This window comes from Mercenaria mercenaria, chromosome 13 (assembly GCF_021730395.1).
Source record: "Mercenaria mercenaria strain notata chromosome 13, MADL_Memer_1, whole genome shotgun sequence".
NCBI lineage: Eukaryota > Metazoa > Mollusca > Bivalvia > Venerida > Veneridae > Mercenaria > Mercenaria mercenaria.
The window spans coordinates 48,131,974-48,146,420 of record NC_069373.1 but is presented as its reverse complement, the minus strand read 5'-3'; the positions used below and the strand labels follow the sequence as shown (position 1 = coordinate 48,146,420).

The window sequence follows — 14,447 nt, the reverse complement described above, 5'->3', positions numbered from 1 at the left end:
CTCAAAAGCAGCTCTAGTTCCTAGATTAATTTCGTCTGTATCCTTCTACTCTGTGTTTTGTAGCAGTTGTTATGTTTTACTTTGTTGACTTTTTTCATGAAATAGGTCAGAAGCTTGAAGATTCTAATGATGCTTCTGGTGAACTAGCCTTTCTTGGAAGTGGCAGGCATGTTGAGAACTTAGATAGACAGACCAGTCAAACCTCTGTTATAGAAAGAAAGGATACTTACACTAACAACCTAATCAGATCCAAATCAAAAGAAATGAAATCAGCAAGCAAAGAAATGAAACCTTCTGATAAAGAAAGTAACAAGAAAGAAGTAAGCAAAACAAATAAAAATAAACTAGATGACAAGAAATGTGACTCGAAGAAAACCCACATATCAGTGAGAGATAACAAGAAGACAAACAGTAAATCAAGGAAAACAGTGTATGAAAAGGAAAAGATCTATGTCTCACTCGAGTTACCATGTGATTCTCAAGTTACAGTCCCTTCTGAAGACAAATTAGACAGTAAAGATAGACAAGAAGAACATAGGGATCTGGCTAAAGAAAATGCTCAGAAGAAAATCCTTTCATCTGAATCAGATGTATGTCTTGATTGGACAGATGAGGAAGTTGCGCTAGACAAGAAAGAAACAGATGTGTTTGATGACTCTAGTGATGGAATGTCTGACTTTGGTCACTCAAAGTCTTATATTGTGCTAGATATGGTTGAAGAAAGTGATACAGAATTGCCTACTAAACATCAGGCTGACAAGATAACTCAAAGGAAAGAAAAATCAATACAAGGCAGGGAGAAAGTAAGTCTTGATAATTTTGAATCTACACAAAAGACAAAAGAAAATGATTCTGCAGGATTTTTGTCTGATGTGGAGAAGTCTGTTCAGAAGTCAGTGGAATCGATGGTAGGCTCAGTTTGTCTGAATTTAAGTGACTCTGCATATACTGTGGTTGATGAATGTACTATTACACCTGAAAACTCTTTCAGCGATACCAGTGAACTTGAAACCACATTAGCTGAGTTTTTCGAAACTCCTGAAAGTGATACTACAGCATTGAAAAATGTTGGAGAAATCTCGAAGATTAAGGAATGTAGTGTTGTTCTAACTCGAGTAAAGTTCACTGAGAGTATGAATTCAACTGAATACCATTACGAAGCAGACCTGAGTGATGAGGAAGAAAGGACAGGTGAAGAAGAAAAACTAATTGGAGAGAAAGAAGACCAATATAAGGAAGAAGAAAGGACAGTTGTAGAAAAGGAATCAAATGAAAAAATGATTGAAGAGATTCCAGCAGTACCAGAAGAAAGTGAAAATGTGGATGTTAAGATAAAGTGTGATAAATTACAAAAATGTGCCACAAATGAGGCAGAAAAGGAAACAAAATCTAAAGCTGTGAGAGAAAGAAAAGAACTAGTGGAACCAATGATGGATGATTCTTTACAGAAGCTGCCTGAAGCAAAACAAGAAGAAATACTTGAAGGAAACAGTACAGTTAACATATTCATACAGGAAATAATTGATAATTGTATTACGAGAATTGATTTTGTCAGTGATCGTTCTACAGTGATGGATGGGAAGGATTATTCTGATATTTCAGATCAAAGTCAGATTATTGATGAAGCTGGAGACAGAATGGTGTCTAAAGGTACGGATATAAAAATGTCTGAAGGAAGGCAGAAATCCATAGCAAAGGCTGAAGGAAATTGTCTTTGTTCAACAGAGTCAGAAGCAAGCTGCATTTCTCCCCTCATCAGCATCAGTTTTGACAATTCTAAGGAGCTGTCCCCAACAGTATACAGTGATGATAGTCAGACATCTACAGAAATTGACCCAGCATATTTTGGAAAAGACAGATTAGTATTTGTTGATGACATTGTGATAACAGCTGTATCAGAACTTGAAATTACCATGATTGAAAAGGAGATGAATGCTCTCGAGCACAAAAAGAAAGACAGTTTTGTGAGACAGTATGAAATGTATAGAAATAGTTCAGTAGATGGGAACTATAGTGAATGTGAAGATGTTCCTGACCTGGAGGAATTTGTCAAAACATATTCAAATGAAAACAACAGATTTTATGCTGGGGTCATAGCAGAATGTCTTGGTGAAATAGGTACAAATATTACGTACTGCAGAGAAAGTAACATGACTGTAGATGATGTCAACATCACAGAATGTTCAAGTTGTCTTGAGGAATGTTTTCAAGACAGAAGTGTTGAAGGTAGCAAAGAGGGAATTGTCCAACCTGAAAAAAATATTTTTGACATAATGGAAAATGATTTGCGTACTGAAAGTAAAGAAAAATTCGAGGTTAAAAATATTTATGAAGAGGTTTCAACTAAAGGAACTTCTAACAACAGACCAGCAATTGATAGAAACTTACCAGCTTTAGAGAATGACACAGAAAATATTCTTATTGAAATCCATACAGTAAGCAACAGTGATACTGACTTTGAATCTCTTGAAGACTCTGACTCATTTAAATCTGACAAGATAAAAGAAGAACATGGGGCATTGACTCCTTGTCCAGTGAATACCACAGTCAGTAAGGTCATAAGGAGAGAACAGCAAGTTGAAGTTGATGGTGGTTGTAGTAGAACTGAAAGGAATGTCTTGAAAATCGAAAATGATTCAGAACTTTTACAAAATGGTAGCTCAGGAGAAACCATGAACATACATGTATATGAAGTAGAATCTCCCTGTGTAAAACAGGAGCAGGAACTTGATTCTAATAACAACGGTTATGTGCATGATACTGAAAATGTCCGGTCAGAGCCAAATATATTTTCGAAAGAAATTTCCGAAGGCTATCCAGAGATTATAGATTATCAGAGAACTGACCTGCCAATGAATGATTTGTTGAAGCAAGATGATTGCACTGCTTCAATAATATCTACTGATCCTCCGCTTGATACTGAGATTATTAAGAACATGCAGAAATACGATTCTGAAAATACAGGAACTACTAGTGAAGAAAGTGAGGAAATTATTGGGACTGTTGACACTCATCATTCCTTGGTAAACAGTATGATTTCAAATGCTAATGCTACATGCACACATAGTTCTAGTCATAATGAGTATTCATCTGAAAGTTCATCAACTATCATCTATGATTTGAAAGACTCTCAGCAGGCAGTACAAAGCTGCATGGTAGACAGTTGTTTTGCTGGTCTGCATGAAGGTGACGAAAACACGGCTAGCACATGGGCATATCCTTTGTCAGAACCAGAGAATGAATTTTCTCAGAGATCTAGTGTTTATCTTTCACAAATTGATGACGAAGCAGTGTTTCATATTAGAGACACCATTGATGAAGAAACGGATGAGAGAACAGGTGATATTGTAGAAGTGGATGATGCTGATAATGATAACAACTGTGATGAAGGCTTACTGAATGTAGAGGTAGTACAAGGCCCTAATGCTTCAGAGTCAGAAATTGTTGAAGTGGAGAAAACAGATGTACAACAGTTAGAGCATGAATTACCTCAAAATCGTGATGAAAATGTCTACCAGCCTTCAGAACCATACAATTCTAGTATAATTACACCACTTCCACATTTTCCAAGACCTTGGTTTCCTATTAGCCAACATCCATATGACATGTGGCCAGCATACCCAATGTGGCAGCCTTTTCCTAGACCTCGTTCTCCAATCACACAACCATTTAGGGGAACCCCAGTGACATTTATGGCTGTAGTTACAAGTCATAGTTCTCCATTGTCACCATTCCTTTGGAATCGTGTTCCAGTTTATACTTCCAACCCAGGTTATAGTGGATCTATGGGGCATTCATCTAATTTTATGACTTACAATTTGAATGGCAGCCAACCACCTGTTTGGCCAGATTTTTCTCCACCAAGTGCAGTTGGCATGGCTCCATGGATAATATCACCTGACAATATGACTCCATACATTCAAGACCAAAATTCTGATACTTTCTTTATAACAGAACATGTGGTGGAGAAAAGTGTAGATGACAAAGAGTCTCGAAAGAAGGGGAAGGTTTGTTTTGAAGCTTCATCTGTTGTAGACATTCCTGTTCATGAAATCCCTTTGCCTAAATCAAGTCCTCCTGAAAGGAGAAACAACCCAAGAAAATTGCAAAACATGTGCAGGGACAGTTTAGGTGATACTTGCAGACAAAACTTGAATTCTGAAAAGTATAATCACATTTTGGAAAACTCTGCTGTCAATGTCTTGACACAAAGTAAAGTTGTAGAACATTCTGAATCAGAAGATGTAAATGTAGCTGGTAGCAATAAAACAGTGCAAAATCTTTCAGTATCGCCCCAAGCAGATGAACAGGTATCTGAAACTAAACTAGATAAAGATATTTTATTTAATGACATCAAACATGACACTGTTGGAAATGGAAACATTCCGGAATTTACCATGAATGCAAATGTATTATACAGTGATGGTCACCTTTTAAGTACTCTGAAAAATTCTGGAACTGGTGAAAATCTTTCAGGAGCACAGGTAGATGAACAGATGCATGAACAGATTTCTGGTTTTGAACCAGATGAAGAGATTTCATGTAATGGCAACAATAAAGATGTCGAAACAGAAAACATTCCAGACCTGTCCAAATCAGCTAATGTATTATCTGGTGTCGGTCACCTTTTAAGTACCCTGAGAAATACAAAAAGGAATGAGACTTTCTCAAGAACTGAAAAAATCAGCTCTCCTAATGACAATGCAGAGACAACGACTATGAGCTCTCCTAATGAAAATGCAGAGACAAAGACTATGAGCTCTCCTAGTGAAAATGCAGAGACAAAGACCATTAGCTCTCCTAATGAAAATGCAGGGACAGAGACTGTAAGCTGTCCTAACGAAAATGCAGAGACAAAGACTAGCAGTGAATTATCAAAAAGGATTCTGCCTAAAGTCAGACAAAATGAGGTTAGGTCCAAGGAATCAATAGAAAACAAATTTGTGGAAAAGAGAAAAGTTAAAAGTAAGTTGAAAACACCAAATACCTTGAGTGGTGTTGGTACTATTTTAGAAGTTCTAAAGAATTCAGGCAGAAGTGTTTTGAAAACAGAAAAGCACAACTCTTCTTCTGTTCTTATTCCTGACAAATTAGAAACTGAAGTGGGTAATGACATGATTGAGTCAGAGCTTGCAATATTTTACAAAGAGATTTGTGAAGACCAGGAATGGGCTAGTTCAAATGAAAATGAGTCTGATTTAGGTAAAACAACAACATACGTAGCAAAGAAGACTGCATATTGTGACAAGCTAACACAAGAGCATGAAACCAAATTAGGCCTTGAAATAGGACTGACACATTCTCATGTGGACATAGATAAGAATAAAGCATGTGTTACAACAGATGAAGTTGAAAGTGATTCCACTGACTCTGGGGAAATAAGAATGTCTTCAGCACAGATGTTTGTAGATGTGTATGAGAAAACAGAGGATGATCAATCTAAAGTAGACCTACATTCTTCTGAGAAGCAAAACGAAATAACAAAAGTGTCTAGTAGTGCATGCAGTGAAGAAACTATGGTACCTAAACCTAAGTCTATGCTTAAATCAGAGCAGCTTGAAATGAGAAAAGATACCTTCAAAAATACAGCAGTATTTGAAAACACAGATGTTTGTGGTACCAAAGACTTGATAAGTAACAGTGTGTCTCCTAAGGTGAGTATTCCTTCCTCAGTGCGAAAGCAAGAGGTTGATAGCAAGTACAGCACAGAGGTAGATGTAACAGTAGATTGTTCAATAGTTTTAAAGAAAGATCAAATGGATATAGAGTTTAGAACAACTGATTCCCAAAACACTGGAAATAGTTGTGCAGTTACAAGCAGAGATTTAGTCCAAGGAATTGAAGAGCATGAAAACAGTTCAAATGAATGTGACAAAGTAATGCCTGCTGATAATGTTAGTGATTCAGTACTGGCAACCTCTGATGTGTGTAAAGTAAGCAAAGATAACCTGCAGTCAATCCATTTAAGTGAGCAGCGCCTTATTGAAGACGATGTTAACATCACCGAAGGAGAAAATGATCATGCAGATCAGCGTTCTTTTGATGACACAACTGGAACAACAGAAAATGGATTTAAGTTATTCCATAAAGACAGTATTTTAAAAACCAAAGCAGATGATGGTGAAGAAATGTTATCATCTGTAGATTGTCCTGTTTCTGGAATTCCACTACCTGGCATGAGCCTTTGTGAAACAAATAGCAAAGAACCAACAATTAACATATCTGTTGACTGTGTAACAATGAATGATGGCACTAATATATCGGTGTGTACACATTTTGAGACTAATTCTGATTCTGACTTGAAAAGTGTAAATCTTGAAATTGAAAATCTGGAGAACTGCAGAAACGTTACTGGCAGTTTGGTTCAAGATCCCCTCTCAGATTATCAGTCCTCATACAAAATAAATGACAACAGTGAAACTGTGCTTGAACAGAATAACTCCACAGTAAATGATTCTGAGAAAGAAGTTGTTGCAGCCCAGGAACTGAAATCAACATCCCTTGAAGAGCTTAAATCATATAATTTTGATGTCAGTGGTGATCACAATCATTCAGGAATTGTTCATCAGAGAGCAGCTTCATCAACTGAAATAAACAGTACTGGGAAAGATACTGAACAAAAACATGTATCAGAACATGAAATCATGCTGCATGTAGAAAATATTATGAAATGTAAATGGAACGAAACAAAGGATAAGCTTTACAGTGGAAAAGAAGAAACTGAAGTAGAAAATGAGTTGGATTTCTATCTAAATAAATTGAAAATTCCGTTATGTAATGAAGCAGGTAGAACAAATACAACTTCAGAACAGAGAAGTACAACACAGCATGCTGAAAGGATGCAAAGGATGGAAGAATGGAAACAGAAGTTAATCGAAACCAATGATTTTGAAGAAGCTGAACATTTTATTGAAGGAAAGGATGAACACATGACACATTATAAATGTACAAAACAAAGTTGCAATTCACAATCTGCTGAAGTTTCGCAGAGAGTGGAAAATATTATGAAATGTAAGTGGACAGAAACAGAGGAAAATATGGATATTGAAATTGAACAAGGTGGAGAAAGGACAGAGAATGAGCTGCTACAGAAAACTGAAGATAAAGAATTATATTTGAAAACCAGAGGGATCGTTAAAACCTCAGATGCATCAATGGAAAAACCTGTTGAAATTGATATTCTTCTGACAGACAAAAAAGAAAAACATGTTGTTCCTAACAAGTACCTTCATTACAATAGAGTGCAGAAGTCCAGCAATCCAGAAGATACTTCACAATATCTTAGAAGGCATGGAGTTGTTAGCCACGGAATAAAACCGTCTGCAAAATTAGTCACACAAAGTCTGTTTGGCATGAAAAGTAGAGATAGACATGCTGCAAAGAATTCAAAAGGCAAAATATATCAAAAACGAAATCAACTAAGATTGAAAGCTATGTTCCAAGCTAATCAGATGAAATATTCAAAACAGCCAGATGAAAGAGATAAAGATAATAAACTGGCATACACAAAAGAGTGGATAAATCAAACTGTTCTGCAAACTCCAGTTGGCCAGAGTTATGGTGAGAAGAAAAAATTAAACTCAGAATTATCTGAAATGGTAAAATTACCAGGAGACAGATGGTTAGGAAGTGTGTCATCAAGTACAACAACAAATTCCAAAAGTTCCAGATCAACATGTTCAAACAGCAGTAGTAGCAGGTCAGCTAGCAGAAGCAGTTTTGTTGAATCTGACAATAATAAGCATACATACAAGTTTAAAAGCAGGATATACAGGAAACATCAAGAATATTCAGATTCTAGTGAGTCAACTACGGCTGAACAGTATTTACCAAGTAACAGTAATGCTGAAATGGCTGGTTCCCAGCATTGTTTAAACAGTAAAAGTGATACAGTTAGAATAGCTGGTTCCCAGAGATTTTGTAGGAGGTATAGGAGTATGTCATGCTCCAGTGTATCAGTTTTATCATCTGTTGAACAGAAAGAATGTAGTGATGCAGAAAACAGAAGAAAGAAATTTAAACCAAGAAGAAAAAGATCTTCTAGTTCATCACGGTACTCAGCCTCCAGTTCATCACGTGACAGACACAGAGGTTATAAGTGTGGGAAATACAGATCATCTAGGACAGTAAGGAGAAGAAAGTCGAAATCTGAAAGACAACGATCATATAGTTCAGCATCAAGTGATGGATACAAAAGAAGATGCTTATCAAAAAGCCCTCCATCAAGAGGCAAATACTCATCAGGGAAAACTAGATCTAGAAGAATTGAGTCATTTAGCACATCTAGGGAGAGGTCACTAAGCTCTCCATCAAGAGAGAGGTACAGAAAAGTGAAACGTTTTAGCCGGAACAGATTTACAAGCTCTTCTTCAAGAGAAATACGTAGAAAAGGAAACAGAACTTCTAGCAGAAAAAGGTCACCCAGTTTGATGTCATTGGAAAGATTCAGGTTAGATGATCATTACAGTATTAAAAGAGAAAGCAGGTGGTCAAAATACCATAGAAATGTGAACAGATTTAGAAACGTCTTTCCTTGTTCTAGATCATACTATTCAGAAACATCATCAGACAGTCGAAGAGTAAGTGACAGCAGCAGTTGTAGTAGGCACGAATATGATAGAAGTGACCATCAAAATACATTGAACAGGGGAACTGTTTGTGTGGACAGAGTGAATAGTAACAATGACCCAGACAAGAGAGAGGCCATGAAACGGAAACTAATGATTGTACAAGAAATAGAGCGATTGAGAAATAAGAAAAGAGAGCCTGAACCTGTTCTTGAAAATAGAACTTCAGAAATAAATGCATCTCCTTCAAAAGGGCAAATGTCTCCAAAGTATGGTAAATTGACAAAAGCAATGACAGCCATAACACAGTATACAGAAGAAGAAAGCCACCATACCATTGATAATACAGATGAAAGAAAGATATTTGATAAAGGAAAGCTTAATGCTGGTGCAAGAGATTCACAGAATATAAAGACTGTATTGCTGAAGCCAGCAGTATTGAAGAAGTTAACTCCAGGTATTTTTCAATTTATATATTTTTACTTATAGAATTCATTCTCTTTGACAGTTTATAATTGCAAAACTATTGCAGTATAGTCTGCAAAGGATTGAAAAGCATTTCTGCAAAACGCATTTGAGCTGCGCCATGGGAAAACCAACATAGTGCATTTGCGACCAGCATGGATCCAGACCAGTCTGCGCATCCGTGCAGTCTGGTCAGGATCCATGCTGTTCGTTTTCAAAGCCTATAGCAATCAGAGAAACCGTTAGCGAGCAGCATGGATCCTGACTAGATTGCACATCCAAACTGCACGGATGCGCAGGCTGGTCTGGATCCATGCTGGTCGCAAACGCACTATGTTGGTTTTCTCATGGTGCGGCTCATTTCATTCTTGGTCTGGAGCTGCTTACAGCTTTTGTAATTGTACCCCCCCGACAACAAAGTTGTAAGGGGGGGTATACTGGTTTCAGGTTGTCTGTCTGTCCGTCTGTCTGTCTGTCCGTCTGTCCGTAGACGCAATCTTGTGCGCACCATCTCTCCTTATCCCCTTGACAGAATTTAATGAAACTTCGCACAAGTGATCAGTACCAACAGTAGTTGTGCATGGGGCATGTTAGGTTCTTTTAGAAAAAAATTTTGCAGAGTTATGGGACTTTGTTTTTTTGTTACTATACTATATACATAGACACAATCTTGTGCACACCATCTCTCCTCATCCCCTTGACACAATTTAATGAAACTTCACACAAGTGATCAGTAACAACAGTAGTTGTGCATGGGGCATGTTAGGTTCTTTCAGAAAAAAAAATTGCAGAGTTATGGGACTTTGTTTTTTTTGTTACTTTACTATATACATAGACACAATCTTGTGCACACCATCTCTCCTCATCCCCTTGACACAATTTAATGAAACTTCACACAAGTGATCAGTAACAACAGTAGTTGTGCATGGGGCATATTAGGTTCTTTCAGCGACAGAAATTACAGAGTTATGGGACTTTGTTTCTTGTTAACATACTATGTACATACAGTCTGCATATGCAATCTTGTGCGTGCCTAATCTACCAAACCCTTACACACAATTTAATGAAACTTCACACAAGTGATCAGTACCAACCCTAGTTGTGCATGGTGCATGTTACATTCTTTTAGATAAATATTCTGCATAGTTATGGGACTTTGTTTTTTGTTACTATACTGTATACATACAGTCTATGTACATACAGTCCACATAATTATGCAATCTTGTGTGCGTCAAATTGCAATGTACTGTGTCAGTGCATGCGGGGGGTACATTCATCACCTTTAGTGATAGCTCTAGTTTTTATTAGAGCATAATTGACAGTTTTTATCTGTCTCCATTTTATTGAAAAGAAATATTTAGACATCATAGTAGAACTGACATTTTCAAGTTCACTTTCAAGGTAATGATATACTATTCCAAATTCTATTAATTTTCATTTGTTTTCATTTTGATACTGTTTAGCTGGACTGGGGAAGTTTCTACAGATACTAGATCAATACTCCACAGATAGATGTGAATGGTGTCTAGCTCTCTTTGCTGCAGATGTTATGGAATTTGAGGACTCTAAACAGTATGTTAAAAACACAAGTTTTGCTTTTCCTCAATGATATCTTACTCGGTCCAGTCACTATAAAAAGCAATTCACTCACTTATAAAGAAGTACTGTAAAACATTTAATTTCGTGGGCATGAAATTTCGTGGTTTTGGTCAAAATGGCAATTGCGTGGGGATATGAATTCGTGGATTTCAACTTTTGAACATAAAATTAATGGGAACTTTACTTGTTCGTTGGAATTAAATTTAGTGGATTGGCTCAGCCACAAAATCCACGAAAATTAGTCCCCCACGAATATTAATGATTTCACAGTATTGGTATCCTCACTTTCATTTACACAACTTATCAGGTTTTCCAGTTGATCTTCATAATTATAAAATTACCAATTTTTAAGTTTTGATGATTTTATAGAAAATATGAAAATCAAGGGAACTTCTTAATACACTTGGTTTAAGTCACAAGAACATTGGTTTTAAAAGCAAGTAGCTTTCTTTCAATGCTAAATGCATTAATAATAATAAATTGTTCTCTGAAATCTCAAAATTATAACAGCTTTGGTTAGACTTTGTAAGTGTCAGAATCTTGTTCTTTAAATATTAAATCCAATCTGGAACTGGCAAACTATGTATTTGCGGGGTTGAAATGCAAGGAAAGTTTGTGTACTTTGGTGAAATTGTTGTAAGGTAAATAGAATTCATACAGTGTTTTACCAAAGTCAGATATCTGTTAATGTTATTTTAATCTTGTATATGCATCATGCGGGTGGGACTGACTGATGTTAAACTTGCAGAAAAGAACTATGATTGAGCAGCACCATGAGAAAACCAACATAGTGCCTTTGTGATCCATGCTGTTTGCTTTCAAGCCGATTGCAATTAGAGAAACCATTAGCGAACAGCACAGATCCTGACCAGACTGCACGGATGCACAGGCTGGTCTTGATCCATGCTGGTCGCAAACGCACTATGTTTGTTTTCTCATGGCGCGGCTCATATATAAAACAAGCAGAACTTCTTTCTGTGAGTAATTGTATGTTCATGTATGTACATTGCAAAGGAGGAGAATTGGATCATTTTATACAGTGAAACAATCCGGGATGTGCCTAATTATAATTGTAATTTAATTAATTGTAATTAATTACAAATTTTGATCTAATTGAAAATAATGAATAATCAAGCACAAACTAAATTAAAGTAATTGAAATTAATTTAATACTGACTTAGATTTGGGTTGTAATTGTCAATTAAATCTAATTACTTTCAATTACTTTGGCTTTTCAGGGGTGTAAAATTATTTTTCACACCACTCGCCCTGCAGGACTAGTAGCCAGTAATGTCTACTCGCCCTTAGTGAACAGCCAATCGCCCTAATAATTGACACTTTTAATACTGTCACTTTAAGAAAGGAGTATTATGTACAATAGTATTATTTACCGAAAAATATTTATTTTGAAAAGTGTCTAAAAAATTTGGACACAATAATCATCGTCCATCCACCCGTGTTGAAAGAGAGGAAAAAAAACGTTAAAGATTATCGGTAATTATTCAGATGATGAACTAAGTAATGGACCTTGTTTTCATGATCAATTTACACCCCTCAAAGAGTCAGTATCTTGATATCTGAAGTGGAGATCAAAGCGGTATTTTTGCTCGAGATTGTCATGGCATTACGTCCTGTTTTCGCGCCATGTGACACATCACTGTCTGATCGTACCGCATCGGTTCTTAAAATTGACGAAATAGAAATCAATAAAAAGTTTCTTCTTTAATTTGTTATCAAAAGCGAATGTGCTATATCCCATATAAAAGGTAAATGTCTCAAACGATAGTTTCTATAGTGGATATCCTACCTCTGTGACCTATTTGCCCTCGAGGAATTTACATTATTGTTTGACAAAAAAAAAAAACTTTTAAATTGTTGGTCAAAAAATACATGTACACAGATTCATTTAGAACTTATTAAAAACCGCAATGACATCACATTGCTTTATTTTAAAATCGCATTTCTATTTACGTTCACGAGGTCACGTAACCTATTCTGCCGCACTAACAGAAATCTGTTTGCCAAAAATCGTTTTACTCCATGTATTGTAATTGCTGCCGCTTTTTCATTATTTAAGATTTTTTTATTCTGTTTTTTGTTCTTTCTGGTCAAAAGTCTGAATTTTTTGCCCAGAGTATTCATCATTTATTTACTTTTAGAAAGAAATAAGTAACTAAGATCGCGCTGTTTGAATTTTTACAAATGTTTATATGAAAATTCGACCGTTTTTATAGAATTTTGCCTACATTTCTGTCGATAGCTTATTAAAATCATTATAGAATTCAAATAGTATTATTTCTCAAGAGATGTTGAAAACTTGAAGCGAAAATGTTAAAAAATGAATGCACTACGCATGGTTTTGTGTACGTGACGATGTAAATTAGATATTTAATACGATAGGTCGCACGTGCTTGTGGAATGGAAAATTACCGGCATGACGTTTTGATATCTTTACGAATCGTGGGTAAATTCCAGTCAATCCAGGTAGCGACTAAACCATCTCAAAGTTTGTTGACGTTTTGGAGTTGTAATTTCTGAATTTTGGTAAAGTAAGGACGTAAAAAAACCACTCGCCCAATCGGTCGAGTATACAGCAAGGTCCACTCGTCCTACTCAGACTTTAACTCGCCAATGCGAGCGGGCGATTGGAATTTTACAGCCCTGCTTTTTTACTGATCAATGGGCAGTAAATAGCTGACAGGTATTGTTGTATCAACAATCAGGTGTTAGAGGTGTTAATCCCTATTCAGTTCTGTTAAGTGTGATACATTTTCGTCACTAAACCTAATAATTAGGAATGTGCAGAAAAACGGATATTGAAACTTGTCATTCTGTCGTGGTATTACACATAGTGCACATCATGAATTCATCAGCTCTCAAACATTTTATCCTAAAGGAGAGATAAAATATAATTAATTTTGGCAAAATAATTGTAATGAATTAATTACTTTTTGAAAATGGCATGTAATTTAATTTAATTTAATTTAATTTAATTTAATTAGCAATTTTCTCACTGTAATTGGAATTAATTAATTATTTTTGAAAATAATTAGGCACATCCCTGGAAGCAATGCTCGCTTGAGCACTGATGGCTTAAGTGCTAGGGTGGAATCAAGCAATTCGTGTGATACCCAGTCATTAGCTCACCTGTCACATAGTGACAGGGTGAGCCTTTTTTATCGCCCTTCGTGTCCGTCTCCCGTCCATCCACAATTTCTTGTGAACACGATAGAGACCACATTTTGCAATCAGTTTTAATCAAACTTGCACACAACTTATACTGTGATAATATCTCGGTCCCTTTCAAAACTTTTTACCTTGTGAACATGATAGAAGTGACATTTTACATTCAGTTTTAACCACACTTGCACCTAACTGAACTCACAATAAGATCTCAGTTCCTTTCGAAAACCGGCTAGATTCCATCATGGACTCTAGAGTTACTGCCCCTGAAATGGGTAAAGTTTTCTATTCTGACCATTTCAGCCATATAGAGGTTTCATTTATGCTTTGATTGATACAAACTTGAACAAAATGTTTATCTTGATGATCTCTAGGCCAAATTTGAAACTGGGTCATGTGGGGTAAAAAACTAGGTCACCAGGTAAAATCATAGGAAAAGCTTGTTAACACCCTAGAGGCCATATTTTAGAATCTATCTTTATGAAACTTGGTCAGAATGTTTATCTTGATGATTCCTAAACCAAGATCAAAACTGGGCCATCAAGGGTCAAAAACTAGGTCACCCAGTCGAATCAAAGGAAAAGCTTGTTAACACTTGAGGCCACATTTATGACCCTACCTTCATGAAACTTG

The 14,447-nt window shown here is 36.2% G+C and overlaps 1 protein-coding gene across 2 annotated transcripts in view; it reads left to right on the top strand.

The window, feature by feature from the left end:
* The window catches only part of LOC123529225 (uncharacterized), a 108,163-nt gene that overhangs the window by 75,517 nt on the left and 18,199 nt on the right, over window positions 1-14,447 (top strand). For both annotated transcript variants that reach the window (XR_008366767.1, XM_053521744.1), the window contains exons 14-15: window positions 106-9,024; window positions 10,496-10,604. Coding sequence is in view for 1 of the 2 variants with exons in the window: in XM_053521744.1 (XP_053377719.1) it covers window positions 106-9,024; window positions 10,496-10,604 (9,028 nt within the window). In the remaining variant the exon portion in view is untranslated. The remainder of the gene's footprint in view (window positions 1-105; window positions 9,025-10,495; window positions 10,605-14,447) is intronic.